Below are 20,503 nucleotides of genomic sequence, written 5' to 3'. Positions count from 1 at the left end.
GTAATTGATAGCACAAATAATCTTTCCATACCACACATACAAATAAATATTTCTTATCGCACTTCACACATTATTATTCATGACCAAACAACAAGCACAAGCATATTGTCCCTAAGAGATCACAAACCATTACACATGATATCTCTCTAACCAAGAACAAACCTAGCCTAGAAACACATTGAGCACAAACTACAATACTCACAAACCAGCACAAGCAACTAGGAGGACATGAGCAGATGCCTAAGAAACACATTGACCTTACCCTCTGAAGTTTAGCAGTTGACGAAGCAGGTACTCAGTTTTTCTTACTACTTCCTTCAAACTCTTAATCTCCTCAGACTGCATTTTCATTGCTACATCTGAAGTTTGTGCCTTCATCTTCAAGTCGCTCAACATTTGCTCTAGTTCAACAACTTGTTGTCTTAGTTATGCAGCTTCTTGTAGCCCTGCCAAAGAAACTTCAGATCTTGAGCTTGTAGCTAAGGCTGGCTGCACGACCACATAATCAAGGAAGGGACTTGACTGCAAATCATGAGGACCATAATTTGGTACTGCAACCCAAAGAATTATTTTCAATATTTCAGCCTACAAATGAAAGAAGCAGAAGTCAAACTTTAATCTTAAACAAAGCAACTGAACAAAGTAAAGAATCTAGGAGCAGGATAATCACTTGTTTAGTTACATACCACGACATGTGATTGAATTTCAGCAATGTAGGAATTGATGAGGACACCACAAGTACATCTACACCAGCAGCACCTCAGGCGCCTCCAGTTGCTCCTCCACCTCAGGCGCCTACAGTTGATCATTTAGTTGGGCCAATCACTCGGGCCCATGCGAGAGAATTAAACTTCATCATGGTGTTAAGGAACGAAGGCCCATCGGAATAAGAAGATGGCCCAACAGGGCAGCCCAGGTGGGGTGCCTAGGGTTGGGCGCGCGTGACCCCTCCGGACTCCAGGGGCTGCGCCCCCTTTATTTAGTCGGAGTCCTTTTTGTTTACGACTCGAGTTTTGTTTTACATCTAGCTTTAGCTACTCTCGAACACGCGCAAATACGCGCTGTCCTTGTGTGATTCAGAACTCCACCTTCGAGTGATATTTAGATTGCTCGCCTCTCTTTCTTGTTCGTTCTTTGATTGCGGATAGGAATTGATCTTCGTGATCAGGCTGATCTTGCGCCAGCAAGGTTGGTAACCACAGAAGTTGGTTCAGCGATTGCATTGGCGCTTCGGGTTCGCTCGTCGTAGTCGGATCGTGAGGGTCTACTTCCACCAAGTCGAATTTATCTCCACTCACCGAAAGATCGGGCACTCCGACTCTATCAAGTGGTATCAGCTTTCCAGGTTGATCGGTGAGTTTAACCGAGTGTTTTTTCCTTCCTACAGTCCACAAAAACCAAAACAATTTTTTCAGGTTAGATCCTTGTCCCAGCAACCGTTTAGCCTCGCACATTCTTTCAATAAGTGTCTTTGTTGAATTCGTGTGCCTCCTCGTTCAATTGTTTGCTGGTTACTTGTGTTTAATCTCTTATTTCTCGTTTTTCCTCTAACCCTAGTTTTCGCCGCCGCCACCGTTCCGCTGCTCGCCAACCACGCCGCGCCATCCCACCCCTCCGATCGCCCCCTCCCCTATCCAAAAAAAAAAGAAAGATAGAAAGCAATCAAAAAAAAAGGGAAAGTGCAAAAAAAAAACAAAAGGAAAGAAGCAAAAAAAAAAGAATCCAACAGGGAGAAGGAAGGTGATTCGGTTTTGTTTCGGTGGAAACTCCCTTTGCGCGCGCCGTGAACCCCCCTGGGTCACGACACTCCGGGGCAACTTCCCCCCTCCCCCACGCATTCCGTGCCAGCTTTTCATATCCGTATCTCTCTTTCTTGGTACTTTTTTCTGAGGTCCGCCTTACTCTTGGTATCTTTTTATTACCGGAATACCCCTGTACTTTCGGAAAAAGTGTGTGCCACAATTTGCTATTTGAGATCCTCTGTGTTCATATTATCAGTTTTGGGGCACCCTCTGTGAAAAAAAAATAGAAATAAAAAAAAACAAAAGAGGTGCGCCCTCTCCACCTTTGCCTCTGTTCTTTCGATTTCCCTTCTTACCAGCAACTCTTGTTACGTGTTTGGCACTATATTTCAACTTTGCATTATTGTTTGATTGCTCTAATCCTTCATTTGAGTGCAGCCTTCCCAGAACTCCACATAGTTCTACGACGAGCATATTTTGTTTCTCCAGGCAATCGCTCCTCCAATCTTTCACGAGTTCCACCGGTTGGTTGCAGTTCGCCCCTGTGTGCGTGGTAAGAACGGATAAGAATTTGATAACAGCACTAGTGTGAGCGCCTTGTGAGCCGTTACACCCCTGTTTTGTTGTCGCTTTGGTTCTTGTATTTGTGCTAACCATGGCAGATGATGTCGACGCGGGGGCTAACCAGCTGCAGGGCATACGGGCACAAGTTGAAGGGCTTGTCACTGACATTCAGACGATTCATGAACGGCTGGACTCTACGATCTCCTCGTCGACCGAGCGGTGTGATCAGCTCGACCTTGCACAGACGGCCGCTAAGGACACACTCGACTCAGTTGTGGCAAGACTCGATGCATTGCACACAACAGTCGCAGAGTTGCAACAGGGTTATGGTGGTGACTCGGACCAGGACAATGGCGACCGCCGAGGCCGTGCCCGCCGCGTACCACGCCGTCCCGGTGGTAATGATTCCTTTTCCAAGATTAAATTTAAAATTCCACCTTTTAATGGCAAATATGATCCTGCTGCATATGTTGATTGGGAATTAGAAGTTGAAGAGAAATTTTCATGCCATGATATTCTTGCTAATTCTCAAGTTAAAGCTGCTATTAGTGAATTTACTGATTTTGCTTTAATTTGGTGGCGTGAATATAAACACAAACATCCCAATACCATTCCAACCACTTGGGAGCAATTAAAAACTGCTATGCGCCACAGATTTGTGCCTTCTTATTATGCCCGAGATTTGCTTAATAAAATGCAACGTTTTCAACAAGGTTCCAAATCTGTTGAGGAATATTTCCAGGAATTACAAATAAGCATGATTCGTTGTGGGTTATTGGAGGAAAATGACGCTGCTATGGCACGTTTTCGTGGTGGTTTGAACCGCGAAATTCAGGATATACTTGATTATAAGGACTACACAGATATGACAACATTATTTGAATATGCTTGCAAAGCTGAACATGAAGTGTAGGGATGCCGCTCGAAGACATATTCTAACTCTTTTGCAGGAAGAAGCTCGACATCCAACTCCGCACCCGCTCTCCCTGCGCCACCCACGCCCACCACTACACCGCGCGAGCGAACGGCCAAACCTGCAAGCGCTGCCCCTTCCACAGGCGCCGCCCCTCCCACAGGCCGTACACGGGATATTCAGTGTCATCGTTGCAAAGGATTTGGCCACGTGATTCGGGACTGTCCAAACAAGCGCACTTTGCTTCTTCGTGACGATGGTGAGTACTCTTCCGCTAGTGATTCTGAGGATACTCGGCATGCGATGCTTGCCACTGACCATGCAGCTATGGAGGTACATGTCAACCCGGGTGACGCCGATAGGTATGAAAGTCTTGTTGTGCAGCGTGTTCTTAGTACACAGGTCACCCCGTCCGATAAGAATCAGCGACACACTCTTTTCCATACCAAGGGCATTGTGCAGGAGCGGTCGATTCGCATCATCATCGACAGCGGCAGCTGCAACAATTTGGCGAGTACCACGCTGGTTGAAAAGTTGTCTTTACCCACTCGTAAGCATCCACATCCATATCACATTCAATGGCTTAATGATGGTGGGAAAATTAGTATTACTCGATCAGTTCGTGTTCCTTTCTCCATGGGTGCTTATTCTGATTTTGTCGATTGTGATGTTATTCCCATGGAAGCATGCTCTCTGTTACTTGGGCGACCTTGGCAATATGATACTGATAGCTTGCATCATGGTCGTTCAAATCACTATTCTTTCATGTTTAAGGGTTAGAAAATAATTATACATCCAATGACACCTGAACAAATTCTTAAAGATGATCTTGCTAGAGCTGCTAAAACTGCTAAACAACTTGACGCATCGCCATCTGTTAATTCTGAAATCAAGTTGAATGCTCCTGTTTTGCTTGCCACACGTGCTGATTTTGATGAGTTACGCGATGCTCCTTTGCCATGCTATGCCCTTATATGCTCTAGTGTGCTCGTTTCACTTGATGGTGCACCATCTTTGGATATTCCCCCTGCGGTTGCTAACATTTTGCAGGAGTACGCTGATGTCTTTCCAAAAGATTTGCCACCGGGACTCCCACCACTTCGTGGCATTGAGCACCAGATCGACCTCATTCCCGGCGCACAGCTTCCGAACCGCGCACCGTACCGTACAAATCCGGATGAGACGAAGGAAATCCAGCGCCAGGTACAGGCGTTGCTTGACAAGGGTTATATTCGTGAGTCTCTTAGCCCTTGCTCCGTTCCCGTGTTACTTGTTCCAAAGAAAGATGGCTCATGGCGTATGTGTGTAGACTGTCGTGCTATTAATAACATTACCATTCGCTACAGATACCCTATACCACGCCTTGATGATATGCTAGATGAGCTTAGTGGTGCCATTATTTTCACTAAGATTGATTTGCGTAGTGGCTACTATCAGATTCGCATGAAATTAGGTGATGAATGGAAAACGGCTTTTAAAACGAAATTTGGGTTATATGAATGGTTGGTTATGCCGTTTGGTTTGACAAATGCTCCCAGCACATTTATGCGTTTGATGAATGAAGTTCTGAGGCCCTTCATAGGATTGTTTGTAGTTGTCTATTTTGATGATATCCTCATTTACAGCAAGTCTATGGAAGAGCATTTAGAACATTTGCGTGTTGTTTTGATGCGTTGCGTGCGGCCCATTTATTTGCTAACCTCGAAAAATGCATGTTTTGCACACAACGTGTCTCGTTTCTTAGCTATGTTGTTACTCCACAGGGCATTGAGGTGGATAGCAGCAAGATTGATGCCATTCGGGAGTGGCCTACACCGACGACGGTCACACAAATTCGCAGCTTTCTTGGCCTTGCAGGTTTCTATCGCCGGTTTGTTCGTGATTTTAGCTCCATTGCAGCGCCTCTACATGAGCTTACAAAGAAGGATGTTCCCTTTGCTTGGAGTGATTCGCAAGGGGTTGCGTTCAGCACCTTGAAAGATAAGTTAACCAATGCTCCTTTCTTGCAGTTGCCTGATTTTACTAAAGTGTTTGAGCTTGAATGCGATGCTAGCGGTATTGGGCTAGGTGCTATTTTGTTACAAGAAGGAAAACTGGTTGCTTACTTTAGCGAGAAATTAAGTGGTGCTAGCTTGAATTATTCTACTTATGATAAGGAGCTTTATGCTTTAGTGCGCACTTTGCATACTTTGCAGCACTACCTTTGGCATCGCGAGTTTATAATTCATTCTGATCATGAGGCTTTAAAACATATTCGTACCCAAACAAACCTGAACCGTCGTGATGCTAAATGGGTAGAATTCATTGAGTCTTTCCCTTACATTATTAAACACAAGAGCGGGAAGGAAAATGTCATTGCTGATGCTTTGTCTCGTCGCTATACCATGCTGTCACAGTTAGATTTTAAAATCTTTGGCTTGCAAACTGTGAAGGATCAATATGTGGATGATGCTGATTTTAAAGATGCTTTCGCCCACTGTATTCATGGCAAACCATGGGGCAAATTTCACATACAGGACGGGTTCCTGTTTCGCGCTAACAAGTTGTGTGTTCCAGCTAGCTCGGTTCGTCGTTTGTTGTTACAGGAAGCACATGGAGGCGGTCTCATGGGGCACTTTGGCGTCTACAAGACGCATGAAGTGCTGGCTGCCCACTTCTTTTGGCCCCGGATGCGTGCTGATGTTGAGCGCCTTGTTGCATGCTGCACTACTTGCCAGAAAGCTAAGTCACGATTGAACAACCATGGTTTGTACATGCCTTTGCCTGTTCCTACTTCCCCTTGGCTTGATATTTCTATGGACATTGTTTTGGGATTGCCTAGAACTAAGAAGGGGAGGGACAGTATTTTTGTGGTTGTTGATCGTTTCTCCAAAATGGCTCATTTTATACCTTGTCATAAGACTGATGATGCTAGCAATGTTGTTGAATTGTTCTTTCGCGAGATTATTCGTTTGCATGGTATTCCAAATACAATAGTCTCTGATCGTGATGCTAAGTTTCTCAGTTATTTTTGGAGATCACTGTGGAATAAAATGGGAACTAAAATGCTGTTTAGCACCACTTGTCACCCTCAGACTGATGGACAAACTGAGGTGGTTAATCGAACCTTGTCCACTATGCTTAGGGCTATTTTAGATACACACATGAAACGTTGGGAAGATTGCTTGCCTCATGTTGAGTTTGCTTATAATCATGCAACGCATTCTTCTACAAAGATGTCTCCTTTTCAGGTTGTTTATGGTTATATTCCTCGGGCGCCTATTGATTTGTTTGCACTTGATGCCGAGGACGCCCCACACATAGATGCCGCTGCACATGTTGATCAAATGATTAGCTTGCATGAGCAAACTCAACAAAACATTGCTGCTGTAATGCTAAATATCAGGTTGCGGGTAGTAAAGGGAGAAAACATGTTACTTTTGCACCGGGTGATCTGGTTTGGTTGCATTTGAGAAAGGATCGTTTTCCTACTTTACGTCGTTCTAAATTGATGCCACGTGCTGCTGGTCCTTTTAAAGTGCTAACCAAGATTAATGATAATGCTTATATCCTTGACCTGCCTGCAGAGTTTGGTGTTTCCACGAGTTTTAATGTTGCAGATTTGAAACCGTATGTGGGCGAAGATGAGGAGTTGCCGTCGAGGACGACTTCAGTTCACGAAAGGGAGGATGATGAGGACACCACGAGTACATCTACACCAGCAGCACCTCAGGCGCCTCCAGTTGCTCCTCCACCTCAGGCGCCTACAGTTGATCATCCAGTTGGGCCAATCACTCGGGCCCGTGTGAGAGAATTAAACTTCATCATGGTGTTAAGGAACGAAGGCCCATCGGAATAAGAAGATGGCCCAACAGGGCAGCCCAGGTGGGGCGCCTAGGGTTGGGCGCGCGTGACCCCTCCGGACTCCAGGGGCTGCGCCCCCTTTATTTAGTCGGAGTCCTTTTTGTTTATGACTCGAGTTTTGTTTTACATCTAGCTTTAGCTACTCTCGAACACGCGCAAATACGCGCTGTCCTTGTGTGATTCAGAACTCCACCTTCGAGTGATATTTAGATTGCTCGCCTCTCTTTCTTGTCCGTTCTTCGATTGCGGACAGGAATTGATCTTCGTGATCAGGCTGATCTTGCGCCAGCAAGGTTGGTAACCACAGGAAGTTGGTTCAGCGATTGCATTGGCGCTTCGGGTTCGCTCATCGTAGTCGGATCGTGAGGGTCTACTTCCACCAAGTCGAATTTATCTCCACTCACCGAAAGATCGGGCACTCCGACTCTATCAGGAATGTAGTACTAGGCCCTACATAACAAGTATTTGGTTAGTTGTTTTAGATATAAGGAACAGAATGTACCATGACCATAGAAATGCATATGCCGGCCTTGTAGATAGATCTAGAACGGCCAAGGTAAGAGAAAGATCTCAAATCTGACACAATACATCGAGAAATTTACTTTTCGCTAAAGAAATACTCCAGCAGCATAGGGGCCGTGGCCACATCTAGGCGTAACTAGGCACCGCTCCAGACAGAAATAAACTTGAGCAAAGTGCTCTCTGGTAAAATAGATGTAGATCCGGAAAATTAGAGGAGACTACAGAGAAAAGAAATGAGATTTTCACTTGTGGAGCTCAAAGATGTAGTGGCGCATGGTTGGACGGGGCAGCCGGTGCTTGCGGGACATCCTCACTCAACTGCTCAGTCGTGCAAGCATGGGCGCAGCTGCTGCAGGGACACTGAGATGTTCCTCCAAGAGTGTCGCCGACCATGCCACACATTGATGCCCGCCGCCTGTGGAGCTTGCTGCCGCCACTGAGTTACCCCGCGACCGCCGAGGTCATTCGCCACCGTAGATCTAGTTGGACTTTACAACCAGCAGAGAGGAGAGTGCTAATTTTGGAAATACAAGGTGGGAGTTTGGAGGGGCACTACGGTAGCCATGTTTTTATTTGGGGGGAGGCGAGGGAATACGGAATTTGAAGATCTCTCTTTCAAGTTCTTGGGCACAAAATGAAAATTTGGTAAGCTGCACTTGCTGCGGGATCACTGACAAGATTATGCGCTCTTATTGGACCCATTTGTCAGCAAAGCTGGGTGCGTTTCATCTTGCATACAACATAGGCGGGAGACAAATATCTGGAATAGGCCCACGCTTCAGTGAACTTGGGTGTGTTTCCAGTCGTTGACCACAAAGGGGAACAGCTGCTTTCTCCAACTATAATGCCTACACGTCTGTTTTTATTAACTCATGTGGATATCGGGATTTTCCTTCTTTTTATCCTGACCAAGGTGCACTTGTGTACCTGCCGAATATTTCGCATGCCTACCCGTGAACGAAAGCATGCATATTCTACCCTATACTTGTGGTAGGATTCCTGATCAGTGTAGGCCTGCGTATTCTGAGCATCCCACGTATTTTCATGACTACTGTAATTCCGTGAGGCGTGAGTTGGGAAAAGGTGCACTGCATGTTGATCGGTCATGGTGCTTCAATAAAAAGGCGTGCCCCCAAGGTCTTTGCTCATTGGCTCTTCATCTTACACGCATGTTAGTAGTTGTGCTAGGCGACCTACTTGGTTCTGCGCCCTGTGAGAGGTGAGCTCATAGCTTCCGCATCTTGTTTATAGGTTACCATCATTGCTTGTAGTCATTGCTTATCATTTTTAGTTCTGTTGGTAAGTGTGTGTAGGAGGATGGCTGGTCACGCGAATGGAGCAGGCAACTTCAATGATGTGCCACCTCCGTAGCAGCCAGACTTTGTTGATCCATATGATCTGTACGACATGGAAGAAGTGGACGAGGATGAAACAGAGGAGCTAAAGAAATCTGAGTTCGCTTAGCTGTAGGACCACGATTACACTTGTGTGCTTCGCAATGGTCGCTTTGTGTGCCCTTACTGCTTTCTTGCCCACCAGACGTGGCGTATTCGTGACATCCTACAGCATGCTTCTGGCATTGGTTGCTCGGGTCGTGTTACCCTGGACTCGAGGGCTAGGCATCGTGCATTGGAGGACTATCTCCGCACGACCCTCATTTTGTTGCATTCTGTGCTGCCGTGGGTATGCCGGAATAAGCTTATACCATATCTATCTCCATGACCATGTCCGTTGTCTCCTCATTGCCATGTCCATGTTCGATGCATTGCATATGTGTGTTGTGACACTTTCGTGTAACAGAGATGACTTTATCTGTATCGTCTGGATCAGTGGTTTTAGTCTATGGGTGCTTGGTGACAGTGCACCAGTTTAGTATTTAAAATTTGTATGGTTTCATTGTTATGTGTGCGCGCGCGCCTATGCCACTATACGAGTATGGATCTGTGGGGATGTATCATGTATGTGTACTTAAGAATGCGATCTAATAAGAACAGTCATGGTTCATTACTATTTCAGAATAGAGGAACTTATGGTTGTGTATCTTCTTATATAAGCTGATAGTCCTCTATACTCTGCTCCCTATTTAAGGCACAAAAGAAATCCCCTGTTGTTCGCTGCCTCTTCTCTCTTCCCCGCATCTTTTCCAATCTCCACCGCCGCCCGACGAGCTGCTCGTCCTCATGCCTAAATCCACCAGCATGGCTCAGAGCCAGACAAGCTTCTCAGAGTGCACCAACACACTCTTCTCCATGGCAAAAGACCTCTCCCAGGAGTTCGGCGCCCACGTCGCCATCGTCGCGTTCTCCCCCACTAGCGAGCCCAAAGCCTACGGAGCACCCACCATCGACTCCATCCTCTACACCTACCCCCCTGAGATCCATAGCTCACCATCTCCAGCTTGTTCTGAAATGGTAGGGGAGGCCGCCGCCAGGGTTGACTGAATGAAGCGGGAGGCGGCGGAGACCGCTTTCCTGCCTGAGGCGGAAAAGGCGCATCAGGCTGCTGCATGGTCGAAGATCTTGGCAGCTCAGACAAGCGTGGGAAAACAGAACTGGTGGGAGGTGGACATGGAAGCTCTCGGGGCGGAGGAGTTGCCAGTGTTCGTCAGTGCATTGGAGGTGCTAAGGACCGACGTCCAACGCTACCTCGACACAATGGAATTATCTTGGAAGGAGAATATGCAATCTTAATCCTTTTCTGTTAGTGATCTCACTGCAAGATAAATCATGAAGATGTTATGTGAACTTTTATGCTACCTTAATTCTTTTGAATCCATGCATGAAAGATTTGTATGTTCTTCTTATGCATTATATTAGCATCAATCAGATGTATGATCCATTCTCAGAAAATTGAATAGGCCGGACTAACATTTGCGATCCTTTATTGGGAAAAAGATGTTTATTCTAAATTTTGGTAAAGTGACCTAGGATTTCCTTGCTTTTGAGAGATAACCAAATAGGATCACATTAGTATTTGTTAATAATCGTCTCATATTGATTTTCAACCTCTCAAAAAACGGATGCATTATTCCAACTACATTCCTATTAAATGAAACATAAAATTCGATCCATCTTGGTTTATAGGGACATGCGAGTAGGAGAACGACCCATTAGGAATTAAATGAGGGAATAGCATAAATTGGTTTTAAGTAACCATGCCTACATGAGAACCAAGGACGACCAGCTGCGTGGACATGCTGGATGTGACATTACACGACACTGGAACGTGAACAATTGCCACATTAATCCTCATGTACAAACTAGAATTCGTTATAATTTATAATTTTTGAGAAAAATATGTATAAACGTATGACCTGTTATAGAAAAAGTGAATAGGACGGACCAAAATATTCGATCCTTTGTGGAAAAATGGTTTGAATTTTAGCAAGGTGAGCAAGGATTTCTTTAGTTTTGAGAGAGAGCCAAATATGATTACATTATTTGTTAATGTTCATCTCATATTGATTTTCAACCTTAAAAAAACCGATGCACTATTCCAACTAAAATCACATCAAATGAAATATAAAATAAAATTCGATCCATCTTGGCCTCTCGAGCTATGTGAGTAGGAGAACAACATAGCAAAGATAAATGATCTAATTATTCTTCGTAGGAAAAGCTTTGAATTCTTGGAAACAACAAAATAAAATCATGCAATTCGATTGGCAAAGTGACAATATATTATTGGCACAATGATCAGAAATAGCAATTCTTGGCAAGGTACAGACGTACGATCCATTGTCGGAAAAGTAAATAGGACGGACTAAACTTTTCGTGACATATTGATTTTCAACCACTCAAAAAACCGATAAGGGAAGATAGTCATTTGTTTCTAAATACATAAGACAAACTGATTTCAGTTTTTTGTTTGTCTTACACAAAATTTTGTTCAACCTCAAACTTAACATGAACATGAATAATAGCATTCTCTATCCATCTATATTTTTGTTTATTTTTTCAAGTACTATTTTTTGTAGTTTTTGCGGGGTCGTGCATCAAGAGGAGAAATGTGTAATTAGCAAACTTTGAACACAAGTGAGCTTGCAAATTTCCTTTTTGCTAGCTTGCAAATTTCCTAAATTTCTTTTTTGGTAACCGAGAGTTTTTCTTTAACAAAGTTCCTTCTGGGATTTCCTTTTGTCATCCTCTCACATGAAGAAAGATAAGTACATGGCTGACAAAACTTAACACTAGATTCAAGGACCAAAATAATAATTTCCCATTAAACAAATGTAATTAAATTATCAAATGGTAAGATGTGTCAACTGTCTATATATGATGGTTCCGTTTCCAGTGTGATAGAAATGTATGCACGTAAAAATAATCTTATGGAAAGGATAATGCCTATCTACATACATGTGCCAGCAAGCCTACTTGGTTTTCCCCCTCATCTTCAAAATACAACACCAAATTGGAACCGCAAAATCTTTTCCCTAGCCAGACTCTTCGGATAGGTTAGAATACCCCGAAGAGCGTTGCTGCAGCAAAGAGCAAAAATAATACTCCTCCTAGCAAGCCAACCTGAAAAAAAAAAGTATTTTCACAGGTCATAATCTTTTATCGAACTCCCAAAAGGATACACAGAACAAGCTAATAACAATCAGGTAAATCATACATAGTTAGAGCAGAATAAGTGACCAAAATAAGCATATCCAACTCTGAGAGAGCTCTTAGGTCCAAGAATTCTTAAATAACTCATAAGCTTTAGTGCAAGAATTCATTTCCCCCCCTCTAACATGCTAATGCAAGAATCCATAAGCTGGAGCCTGCAGCTCTTTCAAACAGGCCCCAAGTAACTGCTGCTTTAAAACCCAATCTGTTCTTTGTATTGCTTAAGTAATCAGTTTGGCAGATCTGGAGCATAATGGCCACACATACACACAAATTTTACTCCAGCTGCTTCTTTCATAGATAGCCTCATGTCCACACATAAAAAACACTACGAGCTAAAACTATTGTTTTTTTTCTCGAACGACATAGGAGAGCTGCGTGTCATTTCATTAAGAGAGGAATAAAGCTAAAACTATTGTTCATATTAAATCTGTGCGACAAATTTTCTCCCACAATAATTTCAAGTTTCTATGTTTTTAATTTAATATTTATGTAGGCCTGCAACTTATAATGCACTTTGAATTCATGCGAATGCCTACCCCAAATTACTTGGGCCTAGAGGCTTTATTATTGTTGCTGTTTGAGTTATGAGCAATGTGGGTTTTACATACATGCTGACAAATTACAGATAGTTAAAAAGATCATTTATGACCAAACTTTTAGCTGTCTTACCAGCTTCTCGGATAGGTATTTGGCTAGGAATGCTCCCCCAAGAATAGCAAAGACAGTTGCAATCAAGTGTCCTGCTATGGCTCCACTAGCAACGCCCAAAGGAGACTACAAAAGGAAGACATCTTGATCAATGCTTACACCAGATAAACCAAATAATTTACAAGTGAATACTGTAGACACAACTCTGAAACAGACCTGTGCAGCACCCAAAGCAATTGTAGCTAGCATAGAGCGATCTCCCCACTCCTACAGGTGCAGAACATTTGGGGTCAATGAGACGGTTGTTTCACAAGATCTAAGGACCAACCTCCCAAATATCTGTGATAAACAATTTCAGAGTCGATGAGAAACCACTTACTGCAAAGAAAACAAGACTGAAGGACTTCCAAACGACCTCAAGAGGACTGATCAGCTTCTTAGAAACCTGTATTAAAGTAGAAAAACTTTCAGTAAAGGCCAAAGAAAAGGCTGGAAACTTTCTTTCAGTACTTCAATTTTGTCAGGAACACAATTCAACAAAATCTCAAAATCATCGTATGCCACTGCAAAGTGCAAATTTGCACTGGCTTTCAGGTAAAAAAACATAAAAAGCAAAGAATTGTAGTTTTTTACAAGAATTCTGAACAGAAACAATAGTATGGAGAAGCACAACCTTTTCCTTGACAAGCTCCTCAGCCTCGGCCAGTTCCCCACTCTCAGAGTTTCCCTCAAGGTTCCCACTGGAACTATCAGGAAGCGCCAATGCATCTTTTATTGACTTAAAACCAAAGAAAGCCAGCAGAGCAACTGCAGCATACTCTCCTATGGGTAACGCTGAAGGAAAATAATTGTTTCACAATTATGTTCTAAGCACAATGAGATAAACATACCACACAAAATAAAATTGGAGAAAGAATGACAAATCCTACATCACAAATTACAATACATATAGTACCATAAAAAGCATGAGTGCTTCTTTCCAAAACATAATGGATTGTTTACTAAAGAAGTCACTGTACTAACTTGTTTGAAACTGTGCTGGTACAGACTGGAAAACCCGTCCAATTATAACACTCACAATAGTCATCAGGGAAAGAGCAGCCATTGACCCAAGCAAAACCTGCTCATAAAATTCACAGAAAGATACAAATGCTTTGCTAAAAAAGACAAGTCAATATGATCTATAGGAGAATATTTGAATACACATTACTCCAGAACCATGCTAAACAAAATTCCACTGAACAACTGAAATTATGAAACCACTATTACAAAACATCGCTCTCAAAAGATGTCTGTTTATCATGAAACCAGTAAGAATTTTGTAGCACTAAGTTACGAAAAAGATGTCTGTTTATCATAAGTCCAGCAACGGCTTCAACTCAAAAGCTAATATGCATTGCAAAATTCCAGACCACATAAATTCATTTGTACTGGCGCCCTGTTGCACCTACATTCCTTGCCAACTGACTACTTCCACCTGATCTCAGGCTGCTCCACGCCATCACTGACCATGTTTAGGCACAAGCCATGCTACACAATGGTGCTAGAATCTACACCCTAGCCAGTGGCCAGTGGTACACACCAAACGTGAGAGTGATGTCACATGTAACAGGATTGCAACACCATTCACAGTATGTCAAGATCACTTAGTTCTTTTTCCTTCTAGTGCAGGCAAATGGAATGGTTTGAGTTGACAATGCCTGAATTTTAGTTGAAACTAGTCCTTTTGGCTCTTTGGATTCTGGAAGGATGTAGGATGTGTTTTTCATTTACAAGGAGATCTCTGCTCAACTGATCAAATAGTTACCCTGCTAATCTTACCATAGTTCTGGGCATTAGTCCACCAAAAGATTCCAATAAAGGGATCAGACACTGTTCTGCCTACATGTATATAAAATGGAAAGGTGGCATATATGCAAGACCCACTGCTTATTTCTGGGATTTTATTATTAAATGGCAGGCACTTTGGAATGAGATATATACATGTTTCTATATCAAGGATCAGATCACAGAAACGTGATATCTAGAGATAAGCAAAGAGGGAAATCAAATAGTTAGGCAATAAAGTGAGACAAATATTAGATTTGCAGGTTCAAAACTTACCAATGCCTTTTGATATTGCATTGCGAGTAGTGCAGCAATGAAAAATGTCTGCAATGATAGAAATGTCAATCCAATCAAATTCCTTGATCTACTTATTTAAACTTATAACATGATCTTCAAATTGAAGAAAATGAAACATATGATATCTGTTGAGCTTACAAAAGAAAGCATTGCAGAACAACTGAACAACATATAGCTAGAACTGACAGCAATAAAGAGACAAAATAAGAATTCCAGTACATGTAAGGCCGAAACTACATTATAGTAAGTGATTCACTGCTGAGGTAATGCAAATCCATCTTATTGAGTTGAAAAATGAAGTCTTCAATTCTCAAAGTATAAGTTATGAATTATGATCACAACTCTAGATGAAGCTGCATACTGCTAAGTTAATGTAAAGTTAGAAACTCAAAGTATGTTGTGAATATTTCAATTACACTACAAAGAAGTTTTAGGAAATGGTGCAATATGTCTTATGTTACTGTAAAGAAGGTGAAGAGACATATTGCAGTGTATCTGGAAGTTCAAGATGAGAGAAAAAAAAGGTCATTTGAAATGAATTATATACCTTATCTCCAATCTCAGATACAAAAATCAGTGCAAAAGCTGCCGTGAAACCTGATCTTGCCAGCATAGATACAACTGCAGATGGTTGTCCTTTAAATAATACAAAAAAACCAGCTGCCAGGGCGCAGAGAAGTAGCACGGCACCAATAGATTGCAGGTAACTAGATCCTGAAAGTGGTTTTGTTCTGTGATGCATTGTCAAGGATAGAAGTTCAGTGTACAAGACGCTGGCATGACAATCATGAGAAAAGAAGGGGAGGATTAGTACTCACGGTTTGTTGGAATCTTTGGTAGCAGAATTATCCATATGTTCTCCATGGTTAGTTGCTCCATCTCCTTCATAGGCCCCAGCACCAACATTTACATTGGACATTTGCACCCTAACGTCATGTCTCATTGGTTTCATCCATGACAACAACCTATATTTTACTGCTAAAAATAAAAATAATTAATCAAAATCATATGTCAATGCGTAGCCAAGATCGAATAAGATACCTAAAAAACAAAGGAAGCCTTTGTGTCAATTTCTCGGATTCATTTTGTCAAAACTAGTGAAATTTGCCGGATTCATTTTGTCAAAACTCTTGTAAAGGTTGTACTAGCGTTCAAGTAGGATGGAACAATGCATTGCTACAACTAAAGAATCTGCAACACTAGCACTCAATATCCATATCACGCTGCCATGATGTTCCTAATCCGCGAGCTATATACCGCGAAATTTCACTTCAATATTACAAGTTCCGACTCTAATTGGTCCGTCCGGATGCAATTTGAATGGTTGATCTAGACTTAAGGTCGTATCAGGCCAAAATGGAGGCCAAGAGACACGAACGGATGAACCTATCACAACCACGACGGAAGCCGCTGATCTAGACTGGAGGTCAAATGGGCCAAACTGAGACATCAAGAAAGGTCGCAATAGCTAATTTTAGTCTCCAAAGGCGCGTACCAAACCTGGCCGTGGCCGCCTTCTTCTGCTCGGGCTCGGCGGCGACCCGGCAGGGACCCTTCGCCGCCGGCGGGAGCGCTCGGGCGGCCGTGCCTCCGCCGGGCCACCGCGCGGCAGTAGCCGCCACTACCATCCCCGTATACGCTTTGGCGCCGCTGGGCTGCTGTCGGCCGGCGTGGCCGGAGCTGGGTGGGATGGGAGGAGAGAGAGGAGCGGAGAGAGCACTGAAGGTCTCAACTCTCAAGTGAGGATAGCAGCCCACCTTCCTCCACTCTTCTTCTTCTCTCTCTTTTGTTTTTTCCCTTCTCCTTCTCCTGTTTCGTGCGGCTTCCTCGTCGACACGCGACGAGAAGGTCCAGCTGGGCTCTAATTTGCAAACTGGGCCGGGCCCAGGAGGGGAGGCTTGGTTGGGGTCCAAAATTCTACCTTGACATTTTTCACCGAGGAATCTATGAATGTGTTTGGTTGGGTGGCTATCCCCCTAACCAGGCCAGCCCAATGCAAGATGCACTAGTTTGGTTGCCTGACAAGAGGACTTAGCCAGCCCAGCCCAAGCCACCCGAGGGGGCATAGCCAGGCCCAGCTAATACGGCCGATTCGGCCGTTTCCAACCAGCCAGGCCCGACTTGTGCATATTTGGTGGCCCGACTTGTGCAACTCCTTGATGCAGGTGGCCGCTAGGGTTACCGCTTGCCCTCCCATTTGCGCCGCAACTGGGGTCCTGCACTCATCCCCTCCCGTCTCGCCGTCACCTCCCCCCGTTTGTCTTCCTCCTCCCGTAGCAAGGTTGAAAGCTTCTTCAATCCGATAAGATCGCTTGCCTAGCGGCTCCTTGGACTGGTTTGTGAGCGAGTTCCTCTCAAGACTTGTCACTCCCGCATGGTTTCCCTTCTGCGTGTGATGCTTTCCTATGAGATGTGTTTGATTTGCTTATTCTTGCGAGATTGATTTTGTTGTAGATCTAGCAGTAATGCTTAAATTGGTACCTTGTTACCTACATATGAGCTGTGCAGCAAGGTCAATGATGATAAATTTCATGTCTGGCCGATTGTTTTATGAGTAGCGGTGCATGGTTCTTGATGCTTGTTACTGGTGTCTTGATTTGTGAATTTGTGCTCTCATGTTCTTGAGAAATATTAGATCTACTTGATGAAATGGTACAATATGACTGATTTTGTAGATCTAGGAGTAATGCTTAAATTGTTACTCTTGTTACCTACATATGAGCGGTGCAGCAAGGCCAATGATGAAAAATTTCTAATTTTTCATGTCTAGCTGATTGTTTTAGTTAAACTTATCTGAGTAGCAGTGCACGGTTCTTGATGGTTGTCACTAGGAGGCGCATCTTTCTGGGTGTCGCAGCCGTGACTTGCATCCATTTCTTTTCAAATGTTGTAGCACAACTGATGAAATAGTAGTATTCTGATATATGTGATGCTTTGTTCTAGAGGATGGATGGTGCTGAAAGACGCCGATGGCTGATTTTGAGGGGTGCATCACTTGTTGTTGTAGTCACAGCTTGGATGTTTGTTAGGTTCAGGCGTCGTTGTCTCACCAGACCACCCATCACATATGCCCCCATGAGTGCTAGAGAGGAACAGAGGCAGAACAATCTCAGTTACATTTATCAAGTTGATGATACTAGGTGTGTTGACCTCCTTAGAATGAAAAGAGCACCCTTCTTCCAACTGTGTGACCTTCTCCGCACAAGAGAGCTGCTGAAGGACACAATGCACTGTAATGTGGAAGAGCAGGTGGCAATGTTCTTGCATGTAGTTGGTCACAACCAAAGGTTTAGGGTAATCAATTTATCCTTTAGGAGGTCATTTGAAACCATTAGCAGGCACTTTCAGGAGGTCCTTTATGCTGTTGGTGAGCTTAGATAGGAGATGATCCAACCTCCCTCAACTGCTGTTCATCCCAAGATTGTGGGTAGCCGTCGATGGAACCCATATTTTAAGGTTAGCATACACAAACCAGTGCATAGGTGCAATTGATGGGAAGTAGTAACCATCTATTTTGTTTCACATTGTAGGATTGCATAGGTGCAATTGATGGGACTCATGTTCTTGCAAGAGTTCCAAGGTCAATCAGGGCTGCCTTTCTAGGAAGGAAGCATACAACCACCCAAAATGTGCTTGCTGCTGTAGACTTTGACCTAAGGTTTACATATGTTCTGGCTGGTTGGGAGGACTCCGCTCATGATGCATTAATTTTGAATGATTCTCTTGAAAGTGAAGACGGTTTAAGGGTGCCACCAGGTAACTAAAATACAATAGGATGCTCCTATTTATACCACACACAATTAGAAACACCACCTCATTGGCTATGTTTGTCATATGGTAGGTAAATTTTACTTGGTAGATGCTGGATATGCAGTGAGGCCAGGCATCCTGCCTCCATACAGAGCCACAAGATATCACTTGAGAGAGTTTGGTGCAAGGGTGCCACAGACTCCTAAAGAACTCTTCAACCTCAGGCATTCCTCCCTTAGGACCACAGTGGAGAGGGCTTTCGATGCTCTCAAGAATAGGTTCAGGATCTTGGACAATAAGCCTTTCCACCCATACAAGACACAAGTCAAATTGGTCCTAGCTTGTTGCATCTTGCACAATTGGATCCTTAGGTTTGGAGTAGATGAGCATGTACCTAATGAGTCCACATAGAATGAGAATGTGAATGATGAGGCTGTCCACAATGATATCATTGTGGATAATAGCACATGGGCCTCCCTGAGAGACAACTGTGCTGAGCAGATGTGGAATAACAGGGGCAACCTTAAAAACTAGAATATACTATTGTTATCAGTTGTTGCTGTAACATTTGTTAAGACTATGTATTGCTGCAATGATGCAGTTAACTTATTCTGAGACCTTTGTTGCACTGCTATGATGAGACTTATCTGTTAACTTTTTCTAAGACCTTTGCTGCACTGCAATGATTACCTACTTATTTTTTTATCTAATTATCTGTTACATTTCTACAATATGTCTTACATACTTATTTGTTACTTTTCTGCTATGATGAGACTTATCTGTTAACTTATCTGTTAACTTTTTCTGAGACCTTTGCTGCACTGCAATGATTACCTACTTATCTGTTACATTTCTACAATGTGTGTTACACACTTATCTATTACATTTCTGCAATGTGTCTTACACACTTGTTACATTTCTGTAATGTGTCCATACTTATCATAGTCAGGGATGGATGATGGTATCTTTGAGGGATTTGTGGGCAATGGTGGGCAGGGAAATGGTGGACAGGGAGGTGGTGGGCAGGGAAATGGTGGACAGGGAGGTGGTGGGCAGGGAAATGGTGGACAGGGAGGTGGTGGGCAGGGAAATGGTGGGCAGGGGCCTGCAAGACTAGTGTGGACAGAAGTAATGTCTGCATTTGTCCTAAGGAGGTTCACTGAGCTGGTTGGGGAGGGACTAAAGACCGACAAAGGTTTTAAAGAGGTACATCTGAATAGTGTGGCTAGTGATCTGCGTGAGTTTACAGGGTTGGAGGTTAGCGGAACTCAGGTGTACAATCATCTTCGCAAATGGCGGGCCAAATGGGTGAAAATCAGCAAACTGAAGGAGCTTAGCGGGTTCAATTGGGATGAAGAGAACTACATGATCACACTAGCACCAGAGCACTACAAAAGGCACATCAAGGTGAGTTGTTGAACTTGCTGTCTATTGAATAGTATTTTCTGAATATACATTTGTTGAGCACTACTGATTTAAGCATTACTACCAGCAATATTTAAGCAATATTAGTATTTGTAGGACCACCCTAAGGATGCGGAGTACCTCAACATCCCAATCAAGAACTTTGTTCAGATGTAGATGATCTTTGGAAGTGGTGTTGCTACAGGAAGGTTTGCAATGGGATCAAATGAAGCCCTTGGACAACCATTTGTTGTGCCTGAGACAATGGATGTGGAGGCAGATGCTCCAGCAACAGCGGCACCAACTGAAGGAACAAAGGATGCTGAAAGCTCTGGAGTCAAGGTTGGCGGGGGGAAGAGGAAGAGGATGGTAAGCGAAGA

The 20,503-nt window shown here is 43.5% G+C and overlaps 1 protein-coding gene and 1 pseudogene across 2 annotated transcripts; one reads left to right on the top strand and one right to left on the bottom strand.

Moving 5' to 3' along the window:
• Nucleotides 1–11,778: 11,778 nt before the first annotated feature.
• LOC117865234 (GDT1-like protein 2, chloroplastic) lies at nt 11,779–16,739 on the bottom strand. 2 transcript variants are annotated; one of them, XM_034749386.2, is made up of 10 exons: nt 16,465–16,739; nt 15,788–15,947; nt 15,517–15,700; nt 14,949–14,996; nt 13,869–13,965; nt 13,519–13,679; nt 13,225–13,290; nt 13,062–13,112; nt 12,867–12,971; nt 11,779–12,104 (listed from the first exon to the last, which is right to left on the bottom strand). In XM_034749386.2, exons 1-10 carry the CDS (start codon nt 16,595–16,597, stop codon nt 12,039–12,041), a joined length of 1,071 nt encoding a protein of 356 aa, XP_034605277.1. In that variant the 5' UTR covers nt 16,598–16,739; the 3' UTR covers nt 11,779–12,038. The 2 variants fall into 2 exon arrangements, with proteins under 2 accessions (XP_034605277.1, XP_034605278.1); XM_034749387.2 differs by having other exon boundaries at nt 15,788–15,944; nt 16,465–16,738.
• A 1,020-nt stretch (nt 16,740–17,759) lies between these two features.
• LOC140223376 (protein ALP1-like) lies at nt 17,760–19,130 on the top strand (annotated as a pseudogene).
• Nucleotides 19,131–20,503: the final 1,373 nt, after the last annotated feature.

The sequence above is a fragment of the Setaria viridis genome, chromosome 7, assembly GCF_005286985.2.
Source record: "Setaria viridis chromosome 7, Setaria_viridis_v4.0, whole genome shotgun sequence".
NCBI classification, from domain to species: Eukaryota; Viridiplantae; Streptophyta; class Magnoliopsida; order Poales; family Poaceae; genus Setaria; species Setaria viridis.
Note: the sequence above shows the minus strand (reverse complement) of the source record. Positions and strands in the feature narration are given on the sequence as shown.

What these genes read in the sequence shown, in the direction of transcription:
- LOC117865234 (XM_034749386.2), bottom strand. Translation starts at nt 16,597, where the DNA reads ATGGTAGTGGCGGCTACTGCCGCGCGGTGGCCCGGCGGAGGCACGGCC. An exon ending in TGCAATATCAAAAGGCATTG is followed by an intron (nt 13,966 to 14,948) that starts GTAAGTTTTGAA and finishes TTTTATGAGCAG; the next exon opens with GTTTTGCTTGGGTCAATGGC. An exon ending in AATACCTATCCGAGAAGCTG is followed by an intron (nt 12,105 to 12,866) that starts GTAAGACAGCTA and finishes TTTTTTTTTCAG; the next exon opens with GTTGGCTTGCTAGGAGGAGT.